Source organism: Balaenoptera ricei, chromosome 5 (assembly GCF_028023285.1).
Source record: "Balaenoptera ricei isolate mBalRic1 chromosome 5, mBalRic1.hap2, whole genome shotgun sequence".
In the NCBI taxonomy this organism is placed as follows: domain Eukaryota; kingdom Metazoa; phylum Chordata; class Mammalia; order Artiodactyla; family Balaenopteridae; genus Balaenoptera; species Balaenoptera ricei.
Genome location: NC_082643.1, coordinates 34,582,936 through 34,609,184, shown reverse-complemented (window position 1 = coordinate 34,609,184; position 26,249 = coordinate 34,582,936). Strand labels below are relative to the sequence as shown.

The window sequence follows — 26,249 nt, the reverse complement described above, 5'->3', positions numbered from 1 at the left end:
AGACTTAACCACGCAAAGACAGCGGGGAAGAGGAAATAGCAGATACAGAGGTCTGGTGCTGAGATGGGGCTTCTGGAGCATCTGAGGAAGTGAGAGTGTAGAGAGCAGGTGGGGTGAGGCCAGATGAGGCTGACGAGGCAGCCTGGGATGAGATCCAGCAGGGCTTTGTAGGTCCTGCTAAGGACTTTGGTTCTTATTCTTTGAGCAATGGGATGCCTTTGAAGTGTGGTAAACAGGAGAAAGGAGGAGAAAAGCATTTTAAAAATCTTTATTTTTAAAACACTAGTCTGAATTCTGTGGAGAACAAATGCACTTGAGCATAGGTGTGAGTGACGGTAAGGACGTGGGAACAGCAGTTGGGAGGCTGTAGTGGCAGCCTAGAGGAGAGGGGAGGTTCAGGGTTAGCAAGGACTTTAACTTTCCAAACCTACCCTCACTTCCTGTTAAATGTATTTATTTAATCCAAAAACATTGTTTTTGAAAGTTGACTTACCCCAAAAGACACAGATGCAACAAAACTTAAGTTCATTCAAATGAGAAATGAAGGATGATTGAAATAAAAAGGAGTATGAGTAGAATTATATACCAGATAGTATAGGATAAAGATAATGACTGAAATCATGTATAAAACTCAGCTCTGACCTCCTGAAGCCTAGACAGAAAAGGAAATAGTATAGGTCACATGATTGTTCAACAAAAAGAAGCATGCTAGTTAAGCAAGGGAAATAATCTTTTCCTTATAAACATTTAAAGTACTTTATTAAGAAGTAAAATTAACCTGGATAGGTCCAGATTATTGAAACCCAAAACCTCAGCTCTTGAGATTATTGCATTAATCCATTTTTGGTGGTAGGCATTTCAAAACGTAAACATTTCAGAAATACTCAGAGCTGAACTACATACATGGGTTTCTTATTTACGCCTTGTTACAGAGGGGAAGCACAAAGAGCAGAGAAAGTAGAGAAAGATAGACCAGGTAAGATGCTCATAATGCAACCTATGGGCACGAAGTAAACCCTTAATGTACTTTCTTGAGGACCTTCCCATTTGCCTCCCCAGATACTTTTTTTGTTGCCTTCTTCTGTCACCATTTCATTTGTGTCTGTAAATACTTCTTCATGGAAGGCATCCTTCCTGCCTTGCAAGATGCATAGTCAGGGACAAAGAATGCCATGCACAGAAGTGGCATTCTTATTTCTCAGTTGTTCACATTCCAGCCAGTGAAACCTACTTCCAGAATCAAGAACCTCAAAAACAAAATCATTTCTCCGTATTTTAATGAAGTCATCCAGAGTTCCCAGCGACTCTCCTCGTGAGTTCTCTGCTCCTGGGGCTTCTTCTCCATGCATTCCTTCCTAGCCCTGTACTTGGCCAGCAGCTTCAGCTACACTGCCTACTCTCCCGGTAAAATGTGAGGCCCAAAGGCGCAGGAGGGTCCCAGGAGAGCCAGAGAGAGCAGTACAGTAGGGAGCAAGAAGTCAGCTAAGTCCAGGTTGTTGGCATCCAAGACCTCAGCTCTTGAGATAACGGACATGATCCATTTTTGGTAGTAGGTCACATTGGTGTAGACTCCAGGAAAAGAAAGACCACATCCTGTTCCCCAGCTTGACAATCCTATCTGGATCCATATACCATCAATATGACATGACAGAGGCCCTCCAGAATCACCCTAAGGAAGAGATAAAGGTCATGAGCATAGTGAAGAAGGACCATGAAGAGGAGAGTGGTCACAGGGGTGGAGGTTCCTTCGAATGGGGCAGTGGAGCCCATGGAGCTGTAAAAATCCGGAGGGAGCTGGACTTCCCACTGACATGGAAATTTAGAATCATAGAATCTGAAATTGGCAGAGACCTTAGCTAAATATATCAGTAGTTTCAAAATACTCGTCTGTGATTGAAAAGAAATAAATATGATGAGTTTTTCACTAAATTCATTCAGTTGAATGAACTGTCCTTATTTTTCTATTTTTAGGTTCTTATTGCCTTTTTTAGTGTTAAGATAATGCTTTCTTATATAAAATGGTGGTGATAGTAGTTGGTGATGTATCTCTCAATCTTGCTATTTTTTTGTAACAGCTTTATTGAGATATAATTCACATACTGTACAATTCACCCATTTAAAGTTCAGTTTTAGTATATTCACAGTGTTGCTCAACCATTACCACAACCCATTTTTGTCACCCCCCAAAAAAACTCCATACCCTTTTAGCAGTCACCCTCATTTCCTCCCATTCCTTCCAGCCCTAGGCCAACCAGTTACCTACTTTCTGCCTCTGTGAATTTGCATATTATGGATATTTTGTATAAATGAAACTATATATGACCTTTTATGTCTGGCCTCTTCCACTTAGTGTACTGTTTTCAAGGTTCATCCATGTTATGTCAATAGCATGTGTAAGTACTCTATTCCTTTTTATGGCTGAATAATATTCCATTATATTGACATACCACATTTTGTTATCATCAGTTGATGGTCAGTTGGGTTGTTTTCACTTTTTGGCTGTTATAAATAATGCTGCAATGAATATTCATGTACAGATTTTTATATGGATGTATTTTTCATTTCTCTTGGGATGTATACTTAGGAGTGGAATTCCTGGATCATATGGTAAGTCCATACTTAACCTTTTGAGGTTTTCCAGAGTGGCTGCACCATCTTACATTCTCACTAGGTACGTGAAGATTCCAATTTCTCCACATTCCTTGCCAACTCTTGTTATTATCTATCGATTATATCCATCCCCCTGGGTGTGAAGTTGTGTCTCGTTGTTTGATTTGTAAATAATGAATATACAGACAGGAAATTTTGGCAGAGATATAGAAAAATGCATGTGAGAGAGAGAGAGAGGGAGGGAGGGAAAGAGGAAGTAAAACCCAAGTGGTCATTCTAGAACTAAAAAATAAAATATCTGAAATAAAAATTTCACTAGATGAACTTAACAGTAAAATGTAGATGGCAGGAGAAAGAAGCAATGATTCTGAATATAGATTAATTTAAACTATCCAATTTGAAAAACAGAAAAAGGTAAAAATAAAATATCAGGGACTTGTGTGAAAATATCAAAAGTTGTAACTTACAAATTTTCTGTTTCACCCAGAAGGGGAAAAGAGAGAAATGAGGCAGAATAATAGTTAAAGTAATTATGAATGAAAATTTCCCAAGTTTTGATGAAAGGTAAAAGAGTAGATTAAAAAAACACGTCAGTGAATCCCAAATAGGATAAAGACAAAGACAGTCATACCAAGGACATGGCATTCAAACTTCTAACAATCAAATATGAAGGAAAATGTATTGAAAGCCGCCAGAACAAAACACATCACACCCAGTGGAGGAAGACACAAATGATTGCTGAATTTTCATCAGACAGTTATGATCAGGAGACAATGGAATGACATCTTTTAAGTGTACAATGAAATGTTTCTTACTTCAAAAAATTAAAAACTTGGCACTTCTATGTCAACCTCTTAATATATTTATAAAAACATATGAGACTGTGAAAATCCAAGCACCAGTGGTTAGCATTGCTCTAGATCAGTAGTTGAAGAGATTAAATTAATAGATAAAGGTTAAGTGACTTATCCAGGTTAACAGAAGAATTATTGTCAGAACATTTGTCTCCTGATTCCCAATTCACTGTTGTTTACAGATGGGCAAACCTGGATCCAAATTAAGATGTCATGTTAAAATAAAAAAATTTCAAGAGCAAACCCTGATCTGGCAAGTATCCTTTCTTTTCTCAAGATCACCAGCACAAATCATGCTTTCCTGGATGACCGGCTCTGTTTGTGGCAGTAGCTAACCCACCGGGTTGTAGATTTTTTCGCAATGCTGGTGTTCAGTGATGGGTATTTCTGCTTCTTGGCGGATTGTAGGGTAGTCAGAATCTGTAGAGATAAATAGGAGTGAAAGGAAAAGCAGCCTGGAAAGGTACAGGGACAACATTCAGTCCTGATATGCAGACATCTCTGAATGGGAATCCAAAAGCAGAACACAGTCACTTTCCAATCGTGTTGGCTAATGGAAGAGTTTTTTTGGTACATTTAATCTAAAACAATGGATAATTCAAAATTCTATTTGTTTGGGGCTTTTCTAATGTGCCACGCGGGGCATTCCTAATGTTCTAAATAAAGAGAAGTGCTGATATATTTTGATTAAGTAAAGATGTGAGTATTCTACCATATTCTAAAACTTTTTCCTTTCTCATTTTTCTGCTCCCAGATCATTTCCTGTCTTTACTCTATCCTGGGAAAGAGTTGACACAACACAACACTTTAAAAACAGATTTAAAGTACTAGACTCTTTCCAACCTTACATCAGGCTTGTTAACCTCTGTTTCAGAGAGGTAATTGTGTGTTTAGATTGTTAGTATTAAAAAATAAATAAATAAATTGTTAGTATCTTTTCTTGCTGCTATAGCTAGACTCTAGGCAGGATATAAGAGTAAATAAACATATAAATAAGCAAACATTTTATTTGAAGACTTTCAGATAGTGTCTGGTTTTGTTGAAAATATTTGCCGTAGTAATGAAATGCCTAGAATATGACTATTCTGGAATGGGTACAAGAAGGTGATGTATAAAACAACCCCTTTCTCTTCCCATTCTCACCTTCATCTTCTGCTTTTCCCCATCCAGTCACCCAGCAAGAGTCTGGAATTGTCCACTGCTTTTTGACACTGGACAAGCAAATGGGCAGGATGGAAGAACTGTAGGTGACTCTAGAGAACTGCCTCAACAAGGCAATGTCTGCAATGGTACCGTGGTGTTTGGGATGGATGACAATTCGGAACACATGATACTTCACGCCTGTATTTGAATGGCCTATGTCAATTGATCCCAGCCACACAGTATATAAGAAAGGAATCCAGCGCCTAAGGGGAAGAGAAAGAGGAGAATAAAAGTGGAGCATGCTTTTGTGCTACAGCTGGGTCAGAACAAGCTGCCTGTGTGTAGCACTAAGTCTTTAAGTAAGAAAGGAGGGTAACAGACTTGGAATTAACCAGGCTGCTTCCAACTTGGCATAGGGTTGGTTTGTCTTCTTTTCTCCTTCCCTCACTCCCTGATCACTCTTTCTTTTGTTGTCTGCTGTTTCTGTGGTCTCCTTTTATATGATTATGGCCAGAGTTTTGTCCTGTATTTTTTCCCTGGTTCTCTTATTCACCTCTACTATTCTCCGTGGTTTCAGCCATAGCCTATATGCTTAACAGTCATTGTTGTTTTATTTTCATTTTTGAGTTCTGAGCACTAGACCTTTATTTCTAAATTAAAAAATTAAAGCAAAATATAACCACCAAAGTTCATATATGATATATATGTAATTTAAATGTTCAGTAGTTTGATCAGATTTACAAAATAAATAACAGAAGTTCTCTGCCCTACTGCCCTCAATTCATGCTATCCAAAGGCAATCACTTTCAACTCTTAGCTCTTTCTTTTAGCATTTTCCCTAGTGTTTTCAAGAAACCCTATATATTGCCATTAATTTTTTTCTTTCAGTTTTAGAATATTGTATTCCTCCTGTAGAAGGTGAGGATTGACCCAACAATTACTGCCAACTCCCCACTTCCTTTTCACCATCCTCCTCATCCAATATAACTTTTTGTTAGATCAGTATTTAGTATGTATGTTCTTGTGACTATGAAAACATTATTCCCTATGAGGCCATATTGAGTACCATAATGAGATTTCTTGCAAAACTTTTTGCTTCTGGAATTAATAATGTGGTCTCACTTCTTTGTTTTTTAAGTTTTCTATGTACCTATCACTGACTCATTATTTGTTCCCCAAACTGTCTACCAGAAGTGTATATCTCTCAATATGTTGACACCTGTTAGGCTTTTTATCAATACTATCCTTTTTTAAAAAAATTAATTAATTAATTATTTTGGCTGTGTTGGGTCTTTGTTGCTGCACACGGACTTTCTCTAGTTGCAGTGAGCAGGGGCTACTCTTCGTTGTGGTGCGCAGGCTTCTTATTGCAGTGGCTTCTCTTGTTGCAGGGCTCAGGCTCTAGGTGTGCAGGCTTCAGTAGTTGTGGCACACGGGCTTAGTAGTTGTGGCTCGTGGGCTCTAGAGTGCAGGCTCACTAGTTGTGGCGCATGGGCTTAGTTGCTCTGCGGTATGTAGGATCTTCCTGGACCAGGGCTCGAACCCATGTCCCCTGCATTGGCAGGCAGATTCTTAACTACTGCGCCACCAGGGAAGTCTTTTTTTTTTTTTTTTAAGCCCTCTGCCCTCTAACTCCAACCTTGGTACTTTTCTTTATGATTTTCTTGAGGGTTTTCTTCTGTGTTGTATTCTGTTTTTTCTGGATCCCATGTTTTCCTGTCCCCGCCCCACCCTTTATTTTGGTGAAGCGCATTCTCCTTTGGCTTCCTGAGAAAATGTGCATGAGGGGTAATATTTTTTCTGCTTTGTATATTTGAAAATGTCTTATTTCTATCCCACACTTGATTGATCATTTGTAAATATGAGCAGAATTCTAAGTTGGAATTCTCTCAGCATTTTGAAGTTATTACTCTATTTTCTTTGAGCTTTCAGTTTGTTATTGAAAAGTCCTGTTGGTTTTGTTTTTTTTTTAAATTTATTTATTTATTTATTTATTTATTTATTTATTTATTTATTTTTGGCTGTGTTGGGTCTTCGTTTCTGTGTGAGGGCTTTCTCTAGTTGCAGCGAGTGGGGGCCACTCTTCATCGCGGTGCGCGGGCCTCTCACTATCGCGGCCTCTCTTGTTGCGGAGCACAGGCTCCAGACGCGCAGGCTCAGTAATTGTGGCTCACGGGCCTAGTTGCTCCGCGGCATGTGGGATCTTCCCAGACCAGGGCTCGAACCCGTGTCCCCTGCATTAGCAGGCAGATTCTCAACCACTGCACCACCAGGGAAGCCCCAGTCCTGTTGTTTTGATTTCTGGATATATGTCATCTCCTGTGGCATAACAAGTTACCACAAAGCTTAGAGGCTTAGAACAGCAAACATTTCACAGTTTCTGTGGATTAGGATCTGGGTGCCTCTGACCAGGCTGCACTCAGGGTGGGCTGCAGTGTCATCTCAAGGCCCGACTCAGGAGGGTCTGTCACATCTTCATTAGCTGTTGGCTGGAGACATCAGTTTTACATGTGCCTCTCTCTACAGCTACTCACCACATGGTACCTTGCTTCTCTCAGAGATTGTGTTTGTGACCCAAAGCAGCTTAAGACAAAATTCCCTGACTGGTGTTTAGGAAGTGATGTGGTGAAAAGTAAGCAAAGCTTCTAATATAGTGACTATTTTCATCATTTTTTTTTCTACCTCTATGCCCTGTCCCTAGTCCAAGATGACCTAGGTTTCCTTCTGCCTGTTCATCTTGGCACTTTCCTTAGTCTGTTGGCTCATTCATGGGTTCATTCAAATATTTATTGGGAACCTCTCTGTGTGCTAGGCACCAACCAGCTAGAACTCACCTGTGTAGGCAGTGTGTTGCTGTCAGTATCCACCTGTCACCGATGAGGGAAACTCCACAGACGTGGGACTCACCCAAGTGCAGGCTGACCTGCCAAGGCCAGTCCTCACCACCCACAATACGGCTTGAGTATACAGGTCGTCCGCACACTAGAGAAAGAGGAAAGAGAGAAGCATGGGAATCTGGTTGTGCTGTTCTCCTCATCCCCATCTTATCATCTCCAAACTCCCATCCACTCCTGGGACCTGAGTCCTCCCGAGCCTCCATACTCCATCCTATTCCAGTTCCAAGCCCAGCAGTCTTGGGCCCAAGGGGAGACCACTCACCTGACTGCAGAGATTTCCTTTGGAAAGAAAAGGATAGGCAAGACGCTAAAACAAGTACACCGTATCATTAGCATATAACAACACCTCTTATATCCAGATTCACTTAATAGAGAGGCTTTCTACCTACTTAAATTTCTCAGATTGGTGTTAAACACCCAAATTTTATAAATATCTACCCATTAGTGGTAATCTTGATAATTACATACTTACTTACCTAACTTTTTTAGCAGTATACATGGAACATAATTTAACTTTTACTTGATGATTCACGGCTGCCATCAGGAGTATCAAGCATGTGAGGTTGTAAATACATTAATGCCTTCAGATGATTTTGAGGTTTATAAGCTATTTACTTTTGTCATGTTTTCTTGAACTGAACTAGCATTTTGCAGTTTTGTATATCTTTCTTTCTTGCTACCTGTTATCTTTTTGCTGCTACCCGGCTTTTAAATCACTGTGGGCCAGAAAAATAAATGAACAAGCTTATTCCTGAAATCATTGACTGGCGTTTGTACTTCCAGTTCCCTCTGCCTGAAATGCTCTTTCCCTCAATCCTCTTAGCTAAATCACTCATCTCCTTCAAGTCTTTGCTCAAATAGCTTCTTCTTAGTGAAACCTTCCTTGACCACCCTATTTAAAGTGACAGTGTCCCTGTACCTTAGACGCCCCTCTCCGGTCACAGTATTTATTGCTTTCTAACCTGCCTTATAATTCACATATTTGATATGTGCATTGACTGTAAGCCCCCCCAGGGGCGGGGATCTTTGTGTTTACTTCTATATCCATGAGCCTTGGACTGCTTGGGGCCTGGCACAGAGGGTCCCCTCAGGACTTTCGCAGGCCCCACCATTCAGAAGTCACATCCCGTGGGTGGAGTGTCCTGTTACTCTATATGGTAACTTCTTGAGCCAAGAAACCTCTGCCTCCTCCTTTCCACTCCACCCCCAGCCTCAGGGGCTCGCCCAGCAGAAGGGGCAGCAGGAAGACGCAGCCCGCAGGGCCCATGTTTCTGTCCTCAGAGTCAGCACCTCCTGCTTTCTGGACTCAGGCTCCCAGGATGAGGCCAGCCGGGGAGCAGCCGGAGGAGAGGGGCAGGACCAGCTTCTCCTCCTAGCTGGATCCTTGGCTTCGCCCCCTCCTCTCCTTTGGCCCTCACCCTGGCCAGGCGCTGAAGGGACCAGACTTGAGAAATGCAGCTACAGGACCCAAGGGGAGGAGCTGGGGCTCGCGGTGCCCCCTGCTGTCCAGGGAGAGCAGGGTGTCTGAGGCTTCTGCCTCCAGGGCAGGTTGGAGGGTACAGAAAGGAATGGAACCCTGTCTCTGGCAAGGAAATGGAAGATGGGCAGGATTCTTCAGAAGCTAGAAATGAAAAAAGAGGAAATTAACCCAGTACCTGGCTAATTTTTTCTAAATTTTTTTGTCTTCATCTTCATTTACAGTGTTAGCCAGAGACCGTACTGCAAGTCAGATTTTCTGGGAAACAGACTCTAAGACAGAGATTTGTGTGCAAGAAGTTTGTTGGGGAGTAGTCTTAGGATGAACACCTCGAGGGGGGATGGAAGCAGGATTGGGCAGAGGGAGAGTTGATGTAATACATCTGCAACAGGGGCCTTAGCCTTTCCCAAAGGTTGCTCTGGAGCTGGGCTGGCCCTTCAAAGATGCCCTGAACTGAGGCTAGAAGGCTGAGCCCTTGGACTTCTGAATGACTGGGTGTGGGTTACCTGCAGGGGAGGGGGCATTACCTTGGGTGAGGCGGCTCTGGCAGCAGTTCTTGGAATTGGACTTGGCTTCGAACTGTCTGCAGCCAACACTCCTGGTTGCTAGGAAAGTGAACGCTTCAGTCCTGAAGGGGGGTCTGGGCCATGCAGCACAGCATCTGCTACAGAATTCTTCTCTGCGCCTTTTTTGTTTTCTGTACCCATAGTCTGTAGGGTAGTAGGTCTGTGGAGGCAGAATTCAGTGAAGTGTTAAAGCATGTTATTGCTGTCTTGCAGCTTAAAATTTGGGCAAGTTTGACAGAAACACATGAATAATTTAAAAAAAATAAGACCAGAAAATATAGCTGTTTGGGTAAGTGTTATTCAGTTACAAGCAACAGAGACTCAATGAAACTAGCTTAACCAGAGAGAGATTATTTTAAAGATATTGTCATGGGCTGCAACGTGTCTCCCCCCGCCCCAAATTTATGTGTTGTGGTTCTAACCCCCAGTACCTTAGAATGTGATCGTGCTTAGAGATAGTGTCTCTAAAGAGGTAATTAAGGTAAAATGAGGTCATTAGGGTAGGCCTTAATCCAGTATGACTGATGTCCTTACAAGAAGAGGAAATTTGGACACATACAGAGGGAGAAGACGGCCATCTACAAGCCAAGAAAGCCTAGAACAGATCTTTGCCTCCCGTCCCTCTGGAGGAACCAACCATGCTGACACTTTGATCTCAGACTTCTCACCTCTGGAACTGTGAGAAAACACATTTCTGTTGTTTAAGCCCCCCCCCCCCCCAGTCTGTGCTACTGTGTTATGGCAGCCTTAACAAACCAATACAGATATCTGAGGAACAGTAAGGAGAACAGAGTAGCAAGGACATCTGCAGCTATCCTAGGACAGACTGGAGACCAGAATGGGAGACTGGAGCTGCCAGGGGGCTCTGGATCCACGATGGCTCGAGAGCTCAGAGCAGCAGTTCGGCATCCTCACTCTGGTCCTCTGCCGTCAGGATGGCCCAGCACTTCCCATGTCTTTTCATTCTATCCCACTATAAACTACCCAAGTTTTTCCTTATTTTCAGTTCAAATTCCGCAGAATTTGAACAGATGATCTTTTCTTACCAGCCCTTAGGTACATGGCTGTGGACTAAGTGTCTCTGCAGTAAGTGCCCTTGTGCATGATGAGGATGAAAGAATATGGCCAGCTAAGCTGCAGGGACTGATGTGGTGGGGCAGATGCCACATTTGCTGTATCTCAGTACAGTAAGGTGTTTACTTCTTTCAATACATTTTTTCAGATTTTAGAAGTGAAAACTTCAAAAAAAATTAATCTTCCATCTTCTTGTTTACTGACTGCCACAGCTGTCTTTTTCAGATTTAGTTGTCTTCATTTGTGACTGCTTGATGGGGGTGAAAATCTACTACTATTATATTTATGTTATCTCCTCCATACATTTTTAATGGTTTTTGTTTTATGCATCCTATGTTTTGTGTGTGTGTGGTTTATCCATTCATTCTGGTTATGTGTCCACCACTAGCTGCGCTTTTTATCATCATATGATGACCCTCTCGGTACTTTTCACCTTAATTTTTTCCTGAAATTAATATTGTAACCTGCAATTTTGTCCTGTTCATTTAATCAAAGAAAAGATTCCTTATTCGTATCACAATTGGTATTCCAATTAATTTATTGTATTCACAGGCAATTTTAACTGTTTAATCAACTTACTTAAATATAGCTTTTAAGAGTCAGACCTCAATTTGAGATTTGCCTTCGAGTCATGTTTGGAGTAAAGATCATCTTTTTTGCAAAGTTACTAAAGGTCTGAACAGGTCTTTCTGTTGATTTATCAAAGGAACAAAATTTGACCAGACACTCCTTTCCCTCTGAGGGTCCTGTGGTTGTCCTAGACCTTTGGACTTTTTTATATCCCTGGACAAATCTGCGGTCGCTGAAAACTCTTTACATATTAATTGGGTCATTCACACGATCTTTTTTCCCTTTTGCTTAAATGTTTTGTGAAAATGTATTTTTGGTTCTAATTTAGTTGGAAATAAACTTTATTGTAACTAAGATATGAGCTCCTTACTATTAAAATTGGAAGTAAAAGGAAAGAATTAAATAGCTATCTTGCTTTTCCTGTCCAAACTGTAGTTCAGGGTAACAAAACGGGCTTAGTTGATGAGGGAAGAATTTCAGCTAATAAATTCTTACTGGTTGGAGTGATAGAATTTGAAAGCAATATTTACAGCTCTTTATGAGATAATTGATTCAGGGGATGATTATCAGTAGTTGAAAGTTTTAGATGAAACAGCTCAGGCTGTTACTATTTGAATGCTCTGTTCAATCTTAACATCATGAAAAGTGGGTTAAGGCAGACATGAGCCTCCTGATGTGACGTAATGTGAAGGAATATCCAATGAAGTTTTCATGTCAAAAAAGTGAAACCTGAATCTCTAAAGCTACTTCCACTTATAGCAAATGCAGAGGATGAAGGAGTAAGTTAAATTACAAGGCCAAGGAAGTTAACAGTCACATCCAGAATGTGGGACATTTTATAAAACAACTAACACTGGTTTCTATAACAAGTCAATGGTATGAGGGTACAAAGGGAGGGAAACTCCTCTAGGTGAAAAGAAACGTAAGAGTCATAAGTGTGTGTGGCCCCTGTTTGGATCCTGATTTAGCAAATCAACTCTAAGAAGACATTTTGATATAAGCAAGGAAATTTGATAATTAACTGGGTATTAGATGTTACGAAGGAAATATTGTTAATCTTGATGGGTGTAATAATGATATTGAGTTATGTAAGAAAATGCCCATTTTTAAAGAGACAGTTGGAACCTATGAGTCCTTTCTAAGTCTAAGCTAAACTCTTCTATCATATTGGAGAAATCGCCTTTGGTTTTCAGCCCACAGAGCTATGCTGTCATTTTTATGGGGAAGACTGCATGACCTTAGGCAAGTCACCTTTCCCCTAAGGCCTGTGTTTTCCTGTTGTACCATGAAGGCACTGGAATCAGCTGATGATCTCAAAAGTGTCTTTGCAGATGTAACATTGAATTTTGACTTCCTTATCTATTTACCTGTATTTACTTATCTTTATCTATTACCTCCATTACTCCTCTACAAATATTTCATTATTGTTGGTTTAGCAATCAAGAAATGTGTTGGGTCTGCCATTTTAATGCTCCCTTGCTTCTTCTAAGATAAGGAAGTACCAAGGAGTTGGAAGTGAGAGAGCAGGTGCTTGATGTCCACTCTAGAGATTTTCCTGAAGACAGCTCTTACAGCTTTCTGCCTTCTCTTCATGCCCTGTCTCGAGGTCCTAGAGTCTCTGTTCCCAGATCATTACCCTGCTATCATTAACGTTATCTTTAAATACCTCTACCGTACACAATAACTGTTGGTTTGGGAAGTGGCCATGTGGTGGTGTTGGTAAGAGCTTTATTGCTTGCCATGTGGCTGTTGCCTAGTTACAACCTTTTCATCTCAGCAAAATGGGAATAATAATACCTCACAAGATTTTGGTAGGAATTAAATAAGATAGAGGGCAAGTACTTAGCTTGCGTTTAGGCTATTTAAGCACAAAATAATAAATAGTAGCCACTGTTTTTATTATTGTTTTTGTTGAACTAATATCCTAGTTTTAAGTACTAACTTAATTCTGGGCAAACAGGTCATCTTGGTGATGGCTTAGATTGATGTGAATGGTGCCTATAGACCAGGATTTCTCAGCCTTGGCACTGTTGACGTTTGGGGCCAGATGATTCTTTCCTGTGGGGGGCTGTCCTGTGCATTGGGGGACGTTAAGCAGCATCTCTGGCCTTAACCTGCTGGATGCCAGGAGTACCACCCATCCCTAGTGGTGACAACCAAAAATGTCTTCAGACATTGTCAAGCGTCCCCTGGGGTTGGGGTGGGGAGCAGAATCACCCTTCGTTGAGAACCACTGCTGTAGAGTAAGGATGCCACTACAGGGTGCAGTCTTCTCTTGAGTACCCTGAGAATAAAACAGGGACGACAGTAGATTTGCAAGTCTTGTAGGGTTTTTTTTGTTTTTTTTTTGTTTTTTTGGCCGCAGCTTGCGACACACGGGATCTTAGTTCCTGCATGCCAGGGACCAAACCTGCGCCCCCTGCAGTGGCATCTTAACCACTGGACCACCGGGGAAGTCCCCAAATTCTGTAGCTTTTTATCTGTAGTTCCAGGAAGGGCAAATGGATTCCATTGTTTCTTTTCTAATTCAATCCATCAAATCTATCTATTATATTGATCTGAAAATGAATAATGAATAAATGAAAATGAATAAAATGAATAAATCTCTTTATAAAATGAGTAAATCTCTTTATAAAATTCTCCTAAAGAATAACTGATTTCTCACTGTTTGATTCCACTTACACGAGGTACCTAGAATAGTCTAGTCAAATTCGTGGAGTCAGAAAGTACACTGGTAGATGCCAGGGGTGGGGAGGGGGAATGGGGAGTTAGTGTTTAATGGGGACAGAGTTTCAGTTTAGGAAGGTGAAAAAGTCGGGAGATGGATGATGGAGAGAGTTGCACAACAAGGTGAATGTACTTAGTGCCACTGAACTGTACAGCTAAATATGGTTAAAATAGTATATTTTCTATTATGTGACTTTTACCACAATAAAAAAAAATTTTAAAAAAAGCATAATTGATTTCTCTAGCACATGTGTAGCAGCAACAGACACCTATGCCCTCTATTCAAAGATCCAGTTTGGTCTTTGTTCTTGAACTTGGACAGGAAACTTTTAGTCCAGCTGTAGTTCCACTAACCAGTATGTCCTGGAACTAGTCCATATACTTGGCCTCCGTTATGTCAGGGCCAAGGCCTGGACAGCCTTTGAGGGACAGCCTTCTTCCTCCTCTCGCTCTCCACCTTGTTGTCCAGTCTACGGTTTCCCTCGCCTGCACTCCCCTTCTCCACAGTAGCTCGGAACTCCATCCTACTTGCCCTGAGTCCTACTGCCCTTTAACTAGTTCCCCTCGGCAAGAGTTGGTCCTGTTCTTTTGATCACTAAAATAAAATATTTTTATGTTTATTCACTTATACTAAATGAATTCTTCCTTTCCGTTTTGACAGCTAGCCTTCTACAGTCTATTGCTTTCATTTTGTTTTTTAGAAAATAAGATTCGATACTTTCTGTTTGCGACACTATAATAGATGCTGTTAGAAGAGCGAGAAGATGACTAGAACAGCAGTTTCTCTTCTCAAGGTTGTTCTTATCTATTCAGAAGAAGTAAAGCTGTGTGCACTCAAATAATTACAGATGGAGACTGGAGTATAATAAGAGGTACAAATAACTAGAACCAAAGGGCAGATGTTATTTTGGCATTGTATAAGGAAGATCTTTATTAGAGCTTTCTAACAGTGAATGGAGGTAATTTGGTATAGTGGAAAGAGCCAAATCTTTTGAGTCAGACAGTCCAGGGTAAATCTGTTTAATCAAATATTAGCTGTGTGATCTTAGGCAAGTTACTTAACCTCTCTGATCCTCAGTTGTTTTTGTGTGTGTGTTTTCATTTGTAAAAGTGGAATAAATAATACCTTCTTGAGTTGTTAGGACAAAATAAGATGATTTTTAAAGTGGCCCGCATAGTAACTGATAGAAGGCATAAGTAACTACAAGTTCCTGCCATAGTTAGAGGTAAGATAAAGATGGCATGACCCTCAGAGAATCCACTTTGGCAGGCAGTATGACTAGGCTGAAGTCATCTCAATCTAGGCTCTGGACCCTTAGCTTTTTAGCTTCTAAAATTCCTGTCAGAGCACCTAGAAGAGATCAAATTCAAGAGACTGACTCACTAAAATTTAAGAGACTTGTATATGAACCAGAATGTTGATTTGCAATGAGGACTATTCATTTTTATCATTTGGAATTTGCATTTTTCCCAACCAGGGCACACCTTCTCGATATTGAGTAGGGAAACCAAATTAGTAGGTGGGTGGTGGTTTGAAGAGTCTTCGGATCAGAACAAGTGGAAGTGGCAAATCTCCACAAGCATTTCACTCACTAGGAGGAAATATCCCTTCTTCACAAAAACTGGGTGAAACAGTGCTTCTCCATAACAGAACATGTTTTTCTAAATAAATACAAAGTTTATATTCATCAGAGTCTCTCTTCCTTTACAGCCTAGGGTCTGATGAACACAGAGTTGTCTGGCTTTTGCTTTCTTAGATTCCATGCTGACCATTCCCCTTCCTAATGAGGTTTTTCTTCAGTTTAGTGCTGAATACTGTTGATTACACTTAAGCATTCTCAGGTATGATCTTATTCCTGGTATGCTGCTTTGAGATTATACCCAAACCTCCAAGTTTAGCTTATTCCTAAAACACATAAGACCTGTATTTACTGAAATTTTGGGCATCCTTTCTACAGAAAACGATCTCCTTCCATCTCACCCATTTTGTGTATATTTTACTTAAGTTTCAGTTTTAAAGGATTCTGGTGGGCAAATGGTGGGACAGTGCCATGTAGTGAAAATAGTTCCCTTTCCTTCATTACCAAAAGTTAGTTAGTTAGTTAGTTAGATAGTTTTCCAGTTCTATGATATTAAGAAGCGTAAGATCATCCGTCGTGTCTGTGAAACAAGCAAACATGCCTTGAGCTGAGAGTTGTATCAAAGAACTTGTAAGGTGCCTTCCAACTATTTTATGATTCTAAAACCTGCTGTTATCTCTTTGTTGGATTTCTTGGCTTTAGTATCTAGATCCATCCTCTTCGCTCACATTCTTTTATCATTTTTTATTTATTTAGCATCTCACATGTTTAATAGGTTTATCTCTTCTTTTGCCAAAGCATTTTCACAGTGTCAATTATGCCTTGCTTCCAATTCTGTAGTGTTGTCATCTAAAAAAAATTCTGAGAAAATCTTATTAACATGAATAGTGTTCCTTTGAGAATAAATTGTAATCAATCTTTGAATCCTCCTTATACTTTGTATAATTTTTGCATTTGGAAAATTAATTTTTTTCAAAGTTCTTACTATTTTCTTTGTATGTATGGAAAACTTTTTAATGGCCCAGATTTAATTTCCTTATTTTTATGTAATTATCTTATCTTTGCAGTTATTAATGAAAATTTTCATTCTCAAACAGTGATTTTATTGGTATTTAATGAAATTTGAGCAAGGGATGATCATTTTGCTGCTGTTCATTCCACCATCTTGCCCAAACTCCTTCTAATCATTTTTCACTATTATTTGTTGAGTAATATAGAGCATCCTGTATTATTTTAATCAGTATCTTATGAAATCCATAAATCAACTCACTGCTGGCCAGCGTCAGATCCCATGTTCCTAACTACCCTTTGTATACGTATACCACAGGCGCAGGAAAAGGATGGGGATAAAGCAGCCATACGTTTCTTACATGAGACATGTTCTTGGACCCCTCTCTGGTCGCAGGATATTGCAAGTTGGATATCTCTCTAATAAATACCTTCCCTAACCCCAGTGCACCTCTGAGCACAACCCTGAAGTGCTCTTAGTGGGTGGGGTGAACAGGAGACTCCTCAATTTAAACCCGCCCCCATGCCTCTGCTTAATCTGTGACCACTAAACACAGTCAGTTTTCACCTCCCAGCTCCTTAATCCAGACCCTTCACTTATTGCACTTACAGAAGGCAGCCTTTGAGATGTCCTCAGTGATTCTTATCAGCTCACTTCTGAAGAATAGAATACAATGGAAGTAATGAGATGTCAGTTTTGAGATTAGTCGTAGAGAGACTATAGCTTCCATTTGGGGTATTCTCTCTTGCTGTATCTTGTATCACTCACCTGGGTGACGCCAGCTGCCCTGAGGCAGCCCTGCAGAGAGGCCGTGTGAGTGAGCTTGAAGCAGGTCCTTTCCAGTTAAGCTTGGAGGTGACTACAGTTTACAGCAGCAGCCTCTTGAAAGACCCTGAGCCAGAACTACCTGGCTAGGCCCTCCCTGATTACTGACCCACAGACACCGAGAGATAGTAAACATTTGCTGTCTTCAGCCGTTATGCTTTGGGGTAATTTGTTATACAGCAGTAGATAGCCGATACACTGCCCTAGGCTCCTTTTGCCTGGCGTGCTTCAACTGAAACCTTCTAATCTTCTGAGTCCCTGCTTTTTCTTCAGAACCCAGTCTAGTCCCAGACTGGGTGGTTTTCATCTTGACTTCAGCCAAGGGCACACTAGTTAACCTCTCTGTACCCTAGCTACTTCTTCTTTAGAATGTGAGGAATTGGTTGGGTCAGGTGATTTCCAGATCCCTTTCAGCCCTAAAGTTCTTTGCTTCTGTATTTCCCAAGGCCCTGACTCCAGTTTCATAAAAAAATAAACAAATAAATAAATGAATATGAGAAGTAATAGTTAGAACCAACCAAACTTTATTCATGCCGGGGACCTTGCTTCTCAGGTTGACCTACAGGAGACAAGGCAGCAAGCAGACTGGGCTCCTGGGGGCTGCACCCAGAGGTAGCAGAACTGCATCTGTCTTGCTGAAGCTTCGGAATCTCCTCAAAATCCTCAACTTCTAGAATTTCCACTTTCTCCGTCATTCTTAATTGCCACTTCACCTTGGCCATACTGACCTCAGCCAGTTAGGGTAGCCCTGGGAAAATGAGAGGCAGAAGCACAACAGGGAAGAGCCCGGAGAAGTCCGGCCTGAGGTCAGCGTGCGAGATGGCTGACTTCTCATTCCAAGACTTGTAGAAACTGATGTTTGTAAATACTCCAGGCTCATTGGTTCCGATGCAGTTTGATTCCCAGCTCACCACTCCTGCCAGGACCCAGAAATCCTCCACTTTACACTTCAGGGGATCTCCTCTACTGCCCTGGGGGAGAGAAGAAAGATGGCTGGGCCATGCACGGGGCAAAGGGAGAGACTCCAATAATTTAGCCACGAGCGGTGGAGTTAGGGCCTATCCAGACACTTCTGGGTTCATGCAAGGACCCCGAAGCTACGAGACATGGAGGAAGCACACTGGGGAATGGAAGGCTCTGAAAGGTGCCTATAGGATGGATTCTTACTATGCACTGATTGTCTGCCCCACTGGGAGCCTGGAGCAGATCATGGCTTCACTGATGGGCTCGACTCCATGCAACGAGCTTTCTTTCTATAGCAGTTATTGCATGTCTGGAGATCACTGAGGGGCACTTTTAGCTCCTTCAGTGTATAAGATGGTTTCATAGCTGTAAGGTCAAAAAGAGTCAAAGTTGTCTTAAAAAATTAGGAAGCAACTTTCAGCTATGGATAGAGCTTTCATGCCTTTGATTTTCAGGGATAGCTCTGATTTCAAGTTTCTGCCCCCATAACAGGCAGCACTCTGATTTCTGGTTTGGCAAATGGTCTAAAGGCTGAGTTCCCTGGGTCTGAACAAGACTGATGGCCGTTGCTCCTGCTGTACCACAAAAAACAGAAGAATCTTTTGATTCAGAAAAACCTAAAATCATGAAAGATGTAGGATTAAGTTGTTTGGCTTTGGAATATATTTTTATATTCCATAGAACATAAGAAGGTGGATCTAATGGATTAAGAAGAATCAAGACTATTGAGGGCTTCCCTGGTGGCACAGTCATGAAAAATCTGCCTGCCAATGCAGGAGACACGGGTTCGAGCCCTGGTCTGGGAAGATTCCACATGCCGTGGAGCAACTAAGCCCGTGCGCCACAACTACTGAAGCCCACGTGGCTAGAGCCCGTGCTCTGCAACGAGAGAAGCCACCGCAATGAGAAGCCTGTGCACCACAATGAAGAGTAGCCCCCGCTCGCTGCAACTAGAGAAAGCCTGCATGCAGCAATGAAGACCCAATGCAGCCAAAAATAAAAATAAATAAATTAAAAAAAAAAAAAGGACTACTGATACATGAAGCCCTACTCTCCTAGTCTGACTTGGGACCTGCTGAGCACTCTTAACTTTCCTGGATCCATCTTTGTGTCTACTTCCCCCTACCCACCTACCCACACACACTCTACCCAGGTGCCGAAGGAGAACTGACAACTCTCCTTAAATTCATTGCCCTGTCCTTTTTACTTTTAAGGTCTTAGTAGTATTGTGAAACAAGAGCAGAAGCAGATGTAAATAAGCAAAGCAATTACAGCAGCAGAAGTATGAAGGAGGCAGAGGGAAGCTGGGGGTCGAGGAGAACTGAAGTCCGCAGTACCTCGGATTAATTGCCAGAGAGTGAGAGCGCACTGTATCTGGTGCCAGGAGTGGGATAGAGGGTAGGGGGAGGGACTGTCAGTGGAGGAAACAGCTCAGAAAGTCTACTTATCCTCACATTGGGATATCCCAGAATTGCCCCATCCAGTCACCCAGCAGGAGGTTGAGTTCTTCAGCTGGACTGCCGATGAAGGGAGGCAGATGGGCAGGACAGTGGGGCCAAAGGAAACCAGGTGGGCCAGTTCTGCCACAGCAATGGCGCTGGATGCATTTCTCTGGAAGTCGGGGTATGGAACAATCCTGGACACGGTGATGATCATCGTTTTGGGAGTCTTGGTGACCAGAGACCTGAAGTGACCCCACCAATACCTTGTATTTTCTGGTGTCCTTAGACCTGAGAAGAAGAGGAGCAGAACAAGTACCATGGGTTTCTTGTGACTCTGTCATGGAGTGTCACAGCAGAGCCCAGAGTTCTGGAGGTTGTATTTTTCGTCTAGCTCTTCCTAAGCATATGTTCCTTCAATAAGTGCTGAGCATCTCCTGAAAATATAAATGAGACTTAGACATGATCTGGCCCTCACAGGGCTTTTGGTCTCAAGGATTGTGTGTGTGTGTGTGTGTGTGTGTGTGTGTGTGTGTGAGAGAGAGAGAGGGTGGAGGAGAGGGAGGGAGGGAGAGAGAGAACACACAAGTAAACAGGTATAAAATTTGAAATTGTGATAAATTTTATGAAGAAAACAGGATTTTGAGGTAGAGAGTAAAAGATGGGGGAAGAGCCTATGAATTGGTGATCAGGGAAGGTCTCGTTGAAGAGGTAACTTTTCAACTGAGTCCCACAAGGTGGGAGTCAGCCATGAGAAGAGCTATAAGGAAGAGCATTCCAGAGGGAATAGCGTATGCAAAGGCACTGAGCGTAAGAAAGAGCTTGGCAGTTTCTAGGAACTGAAGTATACCTGGAGTAGAATGGGATGATGTCAGGGAAATGAGCAGATACCTGGCAATTCATGGCTTATAGGTTTTATTCTAGGTGCCTGAGCAGCGACTGGAGGATTTGAAGGAGGGAATGACATGATCCTGCCTCTGACTTTTAAAAAAAATCACTTCGTTGTGTGTATGAAGGTAGCAAAACTTATTTTGCTATTGCAGTGGGCCAGAACATTTGTGCTGGAGTCAAAGTATTCTGTGGAAGTAAAACTGAAGAATTGGTGCGTGCAGTGAATATGAAGGGTGAGGGAAAGTGAGGCTTCATATTTCTGGCTTGAGCAACTGGCTGTGTTGTTGAATGAGATGGGAAGAAAGGGAGAGAAAAGGTTTGGGGATATTGCTGGTGGTAGAATTGTAGTTCTCTTTTGATTACATCATCTTTGAGATACCAGTGAGATATCTGAATGGAAATGCATCAGAATTAGAGTGTGGGGCTGGTGATGTAAATGTGGATGTTAACAAATCTATGACATTTTAAACCATGGGAATAGATGAGGCCACCTAGGGAGAGTGAAGAGGGCTCAGAACTGTGCATCCAGAGTGGTGTGAGGATGTGGGCATGCAGTAGAGGGAGTGGCTCCCCCTGGGGAATGTCTCCTTGGGTAGAGAATTAGATGGGGGGTGGCGGGGGTGTGTGACATTTTCTAGGCACTCATTTCAGTCAAGATGATTGTCAGATGTAAAGAAACCCGAAGTCTCAGAGTAGTCGTATTGAGCTGAGAGCTAGGGCAGGAAACATTTGGACCCACTTCTTAGGCACAGATACTGTATTGGGCAGTGCAACGTAGACTCCTCTCTGACCTCAGCCCAGGAGGTCCAGTCACCCTCGTCCCTGATGGGTCTGCCTGAAGCAAGGCCCCGCACTCACCAGAAGCAGCTTGCCACTGTCAGTACCCACTGCTTTCAGATGAGGGTGGCCACACAGATGTGAAACAAGCCCTGGCGGTTGCTGACCTGCCAGGGCCACTGCCCCACGTTGGCCTCCGTGCCTCAGGCAGTGCCAGGTAAGACCGCGGGCTGCCCACAGACTGCGGACAAAGTGGAGAAAGTCCTGGGAGGCCTGCCCCCTCCCCACACTGGTGTCCCCTCCTCCCTCCTCCTTCGCCCCATCCCCCCGCCCCCCCTCCCATGCTGGCCCTGGCTGGGGCGCCTTACTTGACGTCACGAGATTCTTTGGTTCCTCCTCATCTGTGCCTAGGAAGAGAAAAGGTGGACCGTGGGGACACCCAGGACGGCTTCTTATTGCCGAGGGCGGCCCACACCCCAGGCCCTGTGAAGCCCCCGCCTGGGACTCTCCTCACCCCAGGGGGTCACCTGAGATCCCCAGCAGAAGGGGCAGCAGGAAGACGCAGCCCGCAGGGCCCATGTTTCTGTCCTCGGAGCCAGCACTTCCTGCCTTCTGGACTCAGGCTCCCAGGGTGAGGCCCGCCGGGGAGGAGAGGGCGGGGCCAGCTTCTCCTCCTAGCTGGATCCTCGGCTTCGCCCCCTCCTGTCCTTTGGTCCTCACCCGGGCCAGCCCGGATACTGAAGGGTGCAGCTGCAGGACCCAGGGGGCGGAGCTAGGGCCCGAGGCGCCGCCTGCTGTCCGGGCAGAGCAGGGTGCCTGGGCTTCCTGCCTGTGGGGGGAGGAGGGCCCGTTGGGGGAGGGCGCTGGAAGGAGCAGGGCTCACACGGTGCAGAGGCCCCCGTGTGGGCCGAGGCCAGGCTCACAGGCTCCCTCTGCCACATCTCAGGGACTTGCCCTAGTTGCTCCCATCTTCTCCCCCGCCTCCCGGCCGAGGGTGACAGTCCAGGGCAGGTCCCTGAGCTTGGGTCGCGAAGGGCTGTGCAGAGGGCTGCCCCAAGTCCTTGGCCTCGAGAACGGCTACGGGACTGACAGGAGAAGATAAAAAAGAGGAAATAAGCCGGTCAGTTAGCTGACCAATATGTCCTGCTTTCTCACTTTCCCTTTTCTGCTTCAATCTCTACCTGTTGTAACTGGTTCCTTGCCTCCCTAAGTCAGGGAATATTTATTGGATGTTTATTGTGTACAAGGAGCAGGACCTATAAAGGGGCATGAATCCTGGGGGTGCCTGCCCCCCAGGAGCTGACAGTCTAGTCCGAGAGAGGCGAAGTAAGGAAGTAATCCCGGAGGTTTTGCCTTATGATTGGTACCCTGTTCATTACAAAAGGAGGGGCGGGTGGCTCTGAGACCCGAGGGCAGAGCGCTGGGTCCTGGATCTGGTCCCGAGTGTTGAGCCCCTTTCCTGGCTCTGCCACAGACTGGTTTTGAGAACTTTTAAAGTTAGACAAGACACAGAACCTAAGTGCTGAGCAAGTGTTGCTGCTGTTTTTAAAAACATGGCAATGCTGAGACAGTTATTGAGACTAACGTTCCATGCCTGTTGTTTGGCACAGGAGGGCATCATGGGTACATAAAATGAACGGGATTAGAAGGCCTGTGGGAGTAAGGGGGAGCTTATACTTGCAAATATCAAGAATGGGATTATTACAGTTACTGAAATCAAGAATTTATTTAACTTGAAGCTTTCAAGATCAAGGTGTGGGGGAAAAAAAAAAGATGAACTACATAGCTCACATCATCTGATAATAGGAACCATATTCTTTAGTCAGGAGATAACTTTTTCCCGCTTGGCAATTAATTCAATGAGTTTGTTACAATAGTATAAAAAGCACATTTATAGGTGACTAAGAAACATTTCTTGTTTTTTATTTTATCTCTCACTGAATGCGATGCCATCATTTTGAATCACGATTAAGTCATTTCTGTGAAGAACTAAACTAACTTAAAAGAAGTATTGATATTTCTCGTTATGTAACTTGAAATAAAAGTAGAATTTAGAGAAGATGCCTCTTGTGCTTTCAGATGCCACTCTTGCCAGCTGTGCTTTGGTGGGGTCCACATTCTCTAGATACCCTTTGGACTGTCTTGACATTTTACTGATGTTTTATTTCCTAAGGAAGCTGGCTTTTATTGCTGCCTCTATGAGATCCCACCTCAGCTTTGCCTGGTTGTCGGCTGTGGGAAGGACAGTTCCAGAGCCAAATGAAAGTACCAAAGACCTCAAGATACCAAGTCTCTTCTGTCCCTGTTTAGAAGAGAATAGATAAGGTCTCAGAATAGAAAACAAAAATAATTATAGCCATGAGGCCTGAAGTTAGATACCAGTATTAAGATGCTAATGTGTATAATTAATAGTGTAGACAATTAAAAATTCTAGAGCAGGAAGGACTGTTTAAAATCTTTGTTATAATTCAAGGTTTTTTTTTTTTTTGGTTTACAAAAAGAATGAACTAGTGTCTACAAATGTTAAATTGATTCTAAACAGTTTAACGTGATCAGTTACAGAAGCTTGACAGTATTTTACGTTTGCGTAACATTTTCATCCACACGTTGACTCTGTGAGGGACGCATGTTTTCATTTCTGTTTTATAAATGAGGAAACTGAGGATCTTGGAGGTTAAATGACTTAACGAGTTGTATCATACTGTTCACTAGCAAAGCTGGGCGTCGCTTCTATTTCCTAGACTAGTAATCAGATTTAAATCTAAATCTCCTGATTTGTTGTCTAGAAATCTGCCTCCATGCTCTGGCAGCCTCCCAGGTCCAGGGTCAACACTCATTTATGTAGCAGTCACATTCTCAGTGCCCATGCCAGGTGCTGTTCTAGAATAGTGGGGTGACAACATAGAAAAAGCCCGGCATCATGGAGTTTATATTCTAATTTTAGGTCAGATCATGGCAGGTTCTTTGGAGAAAAGTAAAACAGGACAGGGATGCTGGGGTGGGCATCACTTTTAAATAGAGCAGTCAGGGGAGGCATGGCTGAGGTGATTTCTGAGCAGGAATTTGAGAAAAGAGAGGCAGTGAGCCAAGGGGTTATCTGGGATAAAGGGGTTGAAGCACAGAGCATAACTTACAAGGTTCCTGAGCAGGGGTGTGTTTGGGATATTTGAGAAACACTGAAGCTAGAGCAGAGTGGGCCAGGGGCTCCAGTGATAGGAAATGAGGTCAGACAGGGAACAGGGCCAGACCACGTGGGCCCTCATAGGCTCCTGTGAGGCCTTTGGTTTCTATTCTAAGTAGAATGGCAACATTTTGACCTGACTTAAAGTTTTAAGTGGATCCCATCGGCTACTGGATTGAGAATGGTCGGGGGTAGAAACAGGGAGACCAGTCAGAAAACTATTGCAGTCATTTGGGCAGGAGGTGATGGTGGCTTTGGACCAGGGCCATTGAGACAGAAGTGGTAAGAAGTGGCAGATTCTGGTTGCATTTTGAAGGCAGAGCGAATGGGACCTGCTGATGGATTGGTTGTGGGTAGGAGTCAATAATGACTCCAAGGTTTTTGGCCTGAGCCCCCGGAAGTGTAGGCTATCCATTTACTGAGATGGGGTGCACTGTAGGGGGAGGAGGTTGTTGAGGGGTAGACAAGAAGTTCATTCATAGGCATGTTAAGTTTAAGATGCTTGATAGGGACTTCCCTGGTGGTCCAGTGGTTAAGAATCCGCCTTCCAATGCAGGGGACACGGGTTCGATCCCTGGTCGGGGAACTACGATCCCACATGCCACGGGGCAACTAAGCCCGTGTGCCGCAACTACTGAGCCCACACGCCTCAACTAGAGAGCCCACGTGCCGCAAACTACAGAGCCCACGCACTCTGGAGCCAACCCGCCACAACTAGGGAGAAGCCCACACACCACAAGGAAGAGCCTGCACGCCACAACAAAAGGTCCCGCACGCCGCAACAGAGATCCCGAGATCCCAACACAGCCAAAAATAAATAAATAAAGTATTTCTTTTAAAAAAAAGATGCTTGATAGATGTCCAACTGGAGCTGTCCACTAGGCAGTTGAATATACCAATCTGGGATGAGGAGATTCCACAAACTGAAGGGCTAGATCAGGGTGCTGTCAGCATGTCATAGTATTTAAAGCCAAGAGATGAGATAAGGTCACCTAGGGAGTGAACACTCCCTAGGTCACCTAGGTCACCTAGGGAGTGAACATAAATAAAACCCTCTGTGAGTTTTAAGGCCTGATCACACCAAAGTTGGGATGAGATAAGAAGGAACCAATAAGAGACTGAGAGGAAAGCAGAGAGGAAGGCAGAGAACTGACAGAAGTATTCTGGAAGCCAAGTATGTAGAGAAAGTGTTCCAAGAAGGAAGAAGTGATTGGCTGCCAAATGCTGCAAACAATGAAGAACCGACCATTGGATTTGGTATCGTGAAATGGATTCAAGAGAAAGAGGAGAGTAATTGGAGACAGCAAATATAGGCAATTTTTAAGAGTAGGTTTGCTATTAAAGGAAGTAGAGACACAGCTGGCAGAAGAACCTGGGTGGTGCAGAGTTTTTAGTTCTTGTTTTGTTTTAAGATGAGGGAAATTACATCATGTTTGTGTGCTGATGGAATTATCCAGCAAAGAGGGGGAAATTGATGATGCAGGAGAGAAAGTGAGAGAATTACTGAAGTGGTGTCTTTGACAGACAGGAGAGGACTGAGCCTAACTCACTAGTTGGGGGTGAGGATGCTTAGATTGGAGCTCAGACCGGTCTTTCCTACAAGAGCACAAGCAAGCATGTGGGCACAGATGCCAGCTGGTGGGAGATGTGGTGGTAGAAGTCGTCT

At 43.1% G+C, this 26,249-nt stretch overlaps 3 protein-coding genes across 9 annotated transcripts in view; 1 reads left to right on the top strand and 2 right to left on the bottom strand.

Annotated features, from left to right (window-relative positions):
• The window catches only part of SH3D19 (SH3 domain containing 19), a 180,769-nt gene that overhangs the window by 22,465 nt on the left and 132,055 nt on the right, over nucleotides 1-26,249 (top strand). The window lies entirely within an intron of this gene.
• LOC132366714 (serine protease 48-like) lies at nucleotides 1,285-18,027 on the bottom strand. The gene is given in 10 exon segments (XM_059924309.1): nucleotides 1,285-1,352; nucleotides 1,355-1,403; nucleotides 1,406-1,669; nucleotides 3,709-3,884; nucleotides 4,608-4,870; nucleotides 7,442-7,589; nucleotides 7,767-7,783; nucleotides 7,981-8,038; nucleotides 9,509-9,707; nucleotides 17,896-18,027. Coding segments are annotated over 10 exon segments (1,374 nt in total).
• LOC132366377 (serine protease 27-like) lies at nucleotides 17,855-22,111 on the bottom strand. 4 transcript variants are annotated; one of them, XR_009503435.1, is made up of 5 exons: nucleotides 21,930-22,111; nucleotides 21,771-21,809; nucleotides 21,484-21,643; nucleotides 19,750-20,025; nucleotides 17,855-18,303 (listed from the first exon to the last, which is right to left on the bottom strand). XR_009503435.1 is itself a non-coding variant. In XM_059923947.1 (4 exons), exons 1-4 carry the CDS (start codon nucleotides 21,979-21,981, stop codon nucleotides 18,296-18,298), a joined length of 375 nt encoding a protein of 124 aa, XP_059779930.1. In that variant the 5' UTR covers nucleotides 21,982-22,111; the 3' UTR covers nucleotides 17,855-18,295. The 4 variants fall into 4 exon arrangements, 2 of the variants coding, with proteins under 2 accessions (XP_059779930.1, XP_059779929.1); XR_009503436.1 differs by lacking the exon at nucleotides 21,484-21,643 and having other exon boundaries at nucleotides 21,917-22,111; XM_059923947.1 differs by lacking the exon at nucleotides 21,484-21,643.

Excerpts from the sequence above, each read along its gene's own strand:
- LOC132366377 (XM_059923946.1), bottom strand. The coding sequence starts at position 21,981 with ATGGGCCCTGCGGGCTGCGTCTTCCTGCTGCCCCTTCTGCTGGGGATC. Across the intron at positions 21,810-21,929 it reads CCTTCTGCTGGGGATCTCAG|GCACAGATGAGGAGGAACCA; the intron begins GTGACCCCCTGG and ends TTCTCTTCCTAG. Across the intron at positions 20,026-21,770 it reads AAAGAATCTCGTGACGTCAA|GTCTAAGGACACCAGAAAAT; the intron begins GTAAGGCGCCCC and ends TCTTCTTCTCAG.